The 1,229-nt window shown below is 46.2% G+C and overlaps 1 protein-coding gene across 1 annotated transcript in view; it reads right to left on the reverse strand.

Moving 5' to 3' along the window:
* LOC111672439 (NLR family CARD domain-containing protein 3-like) overlaps positions 1 to 1,223 on the reverse strand; it is a 3,365-nt gene extending 2,142 nt beyond the window's left edge. Inside the window, exons 1-2 of the mRNA XM_087180271.1 lie at positions 949 to 1,223; positions 8 to 796 (exon numbers count right to left, since the gene is read on the reverse strand). Coding sequence (XP_087036397.1) covers positions 8 to 796; positions 949 to 1,159 — 1,000 coding nt within the window. The 5' untranslated portion in view covers positions 1,160 to 1,223. The remainder of the gene's footprint in view (positions 1 to 7; positions 797 to 948) is intronic.
* Between the last annotated feature and the right edge of the window lie 6 nt (positions 1,224 to 1,229).

The raw sequence follows: 1,229 nt of genomic DNA on the forward strand, positions 1-1,229 counted from the left end.
ATCCTGCTGGCCTGCTCCTCATCTCTGAACCTCTTCCTGAAGTACTCCTCCTTCTGTGGGTCAGTGAACCCTCTGACCTCTGTCACCACGTCAACACACTCAGGAGGGATCTGATTGGCTGCTGCAGGTCGTGTGGTTATCCAGAGGCGAGCAGAGGGAAGCAGTTTCCCCCTGATGAGGTTTGTCAGCAGTACGTCCACTGAGGTGGACTGTGTAACATCAGTCAGGATCTCAGTGTTGTGGAAGTCCAGAGGAAGTCTACACTCATCCAGACCGTCAAAGATGAACACGACCTGGAACTGATCAAACCTGCAGATTCCTGCTTCTTTGGTTTCAGTAAAGAAGTGATGAACAAGTTCCACCAAGCTGAACTTTTGTTCTTTCAGCACGTTCAACTCTCTGAAGGTGAATGGAAATGTGAACTGTATGTCCTGGTTGGCTTTGTCTTCAGCCCAGTCCAGAGTGAACTTCTGTATTAAGACTGTTTTCCCAATGCCAGCCACTCCCAGTGTCATCACTGATTTGACTGGTTCGTCTCTTACAGGTGAGGCTTTAAAGATGTCTTCTTGTCTGATGGTTGTTTCTGGTCTGACTGGTTTCCTGGAAGCTGTTTCAATCTGTCTGACCTCATGTTGATCATTGACCTCTCCAGTCCCTCCCTCTGTGATGTAGAGCTCTGTGTAGATCTGGTTCAGAAGGGTTGGGTTTCCTGCTTTAGCGATCCCCTCAAACACACACTGGAACTTCTTCTTCAGGTTAGATTTGAGTTTACGTCGATAAACTGGAACAAAATGTCCTGAATGAACAAACAAGAAACAAGATCAATGAGAAAATACAACATTTAATTCCTCTAAAGAATGACTCTATGACCATGTTTCCCTCCATGTGTTGATGTTAGTAAATGTCTCATTTCTCCATCATGTTGAATCTTTAGAGAAATCCTCTTACTGCTCTGCAGACAGTCAGCCAGCTCCTCCTGCTTCATTCTCCTCAGGAAGTTCACTGTGATCTTCACAAATGCCTCTCTGCTGCTCCTCTGCTCTTCATCCTCAGCGTCCAACACCTCCTCATCCTCCCTCTGACTCCCTGAGCATTCTGGGTAATCTGGACTCAGAAGCTTGTGCATCTTCTTCAGCTCGTTCTTGACAAAAGTGACCATGTTCTCCTCCAGCAGCTGGAACAGAAAACTATATGAATGACAGCATCAAACATCAGATCCATGTTGGACA

Source organism: Seriola lalandi, unplaced genomic scaffold, assembly GCF_002814215.2.
Source record: "Seriola lalandi dorsalis isolate HSWRI2012SDOR001 ecotype SW California unplaced genomic scaffold, Sedor1 jcf7180002054899, whole genome shotgun sequence".
NCBI lineage: Eukaryota > Metazoa > Chordata > Actinopteri > Carangiformes > Carangidae > Seriola > Seriola lalandi.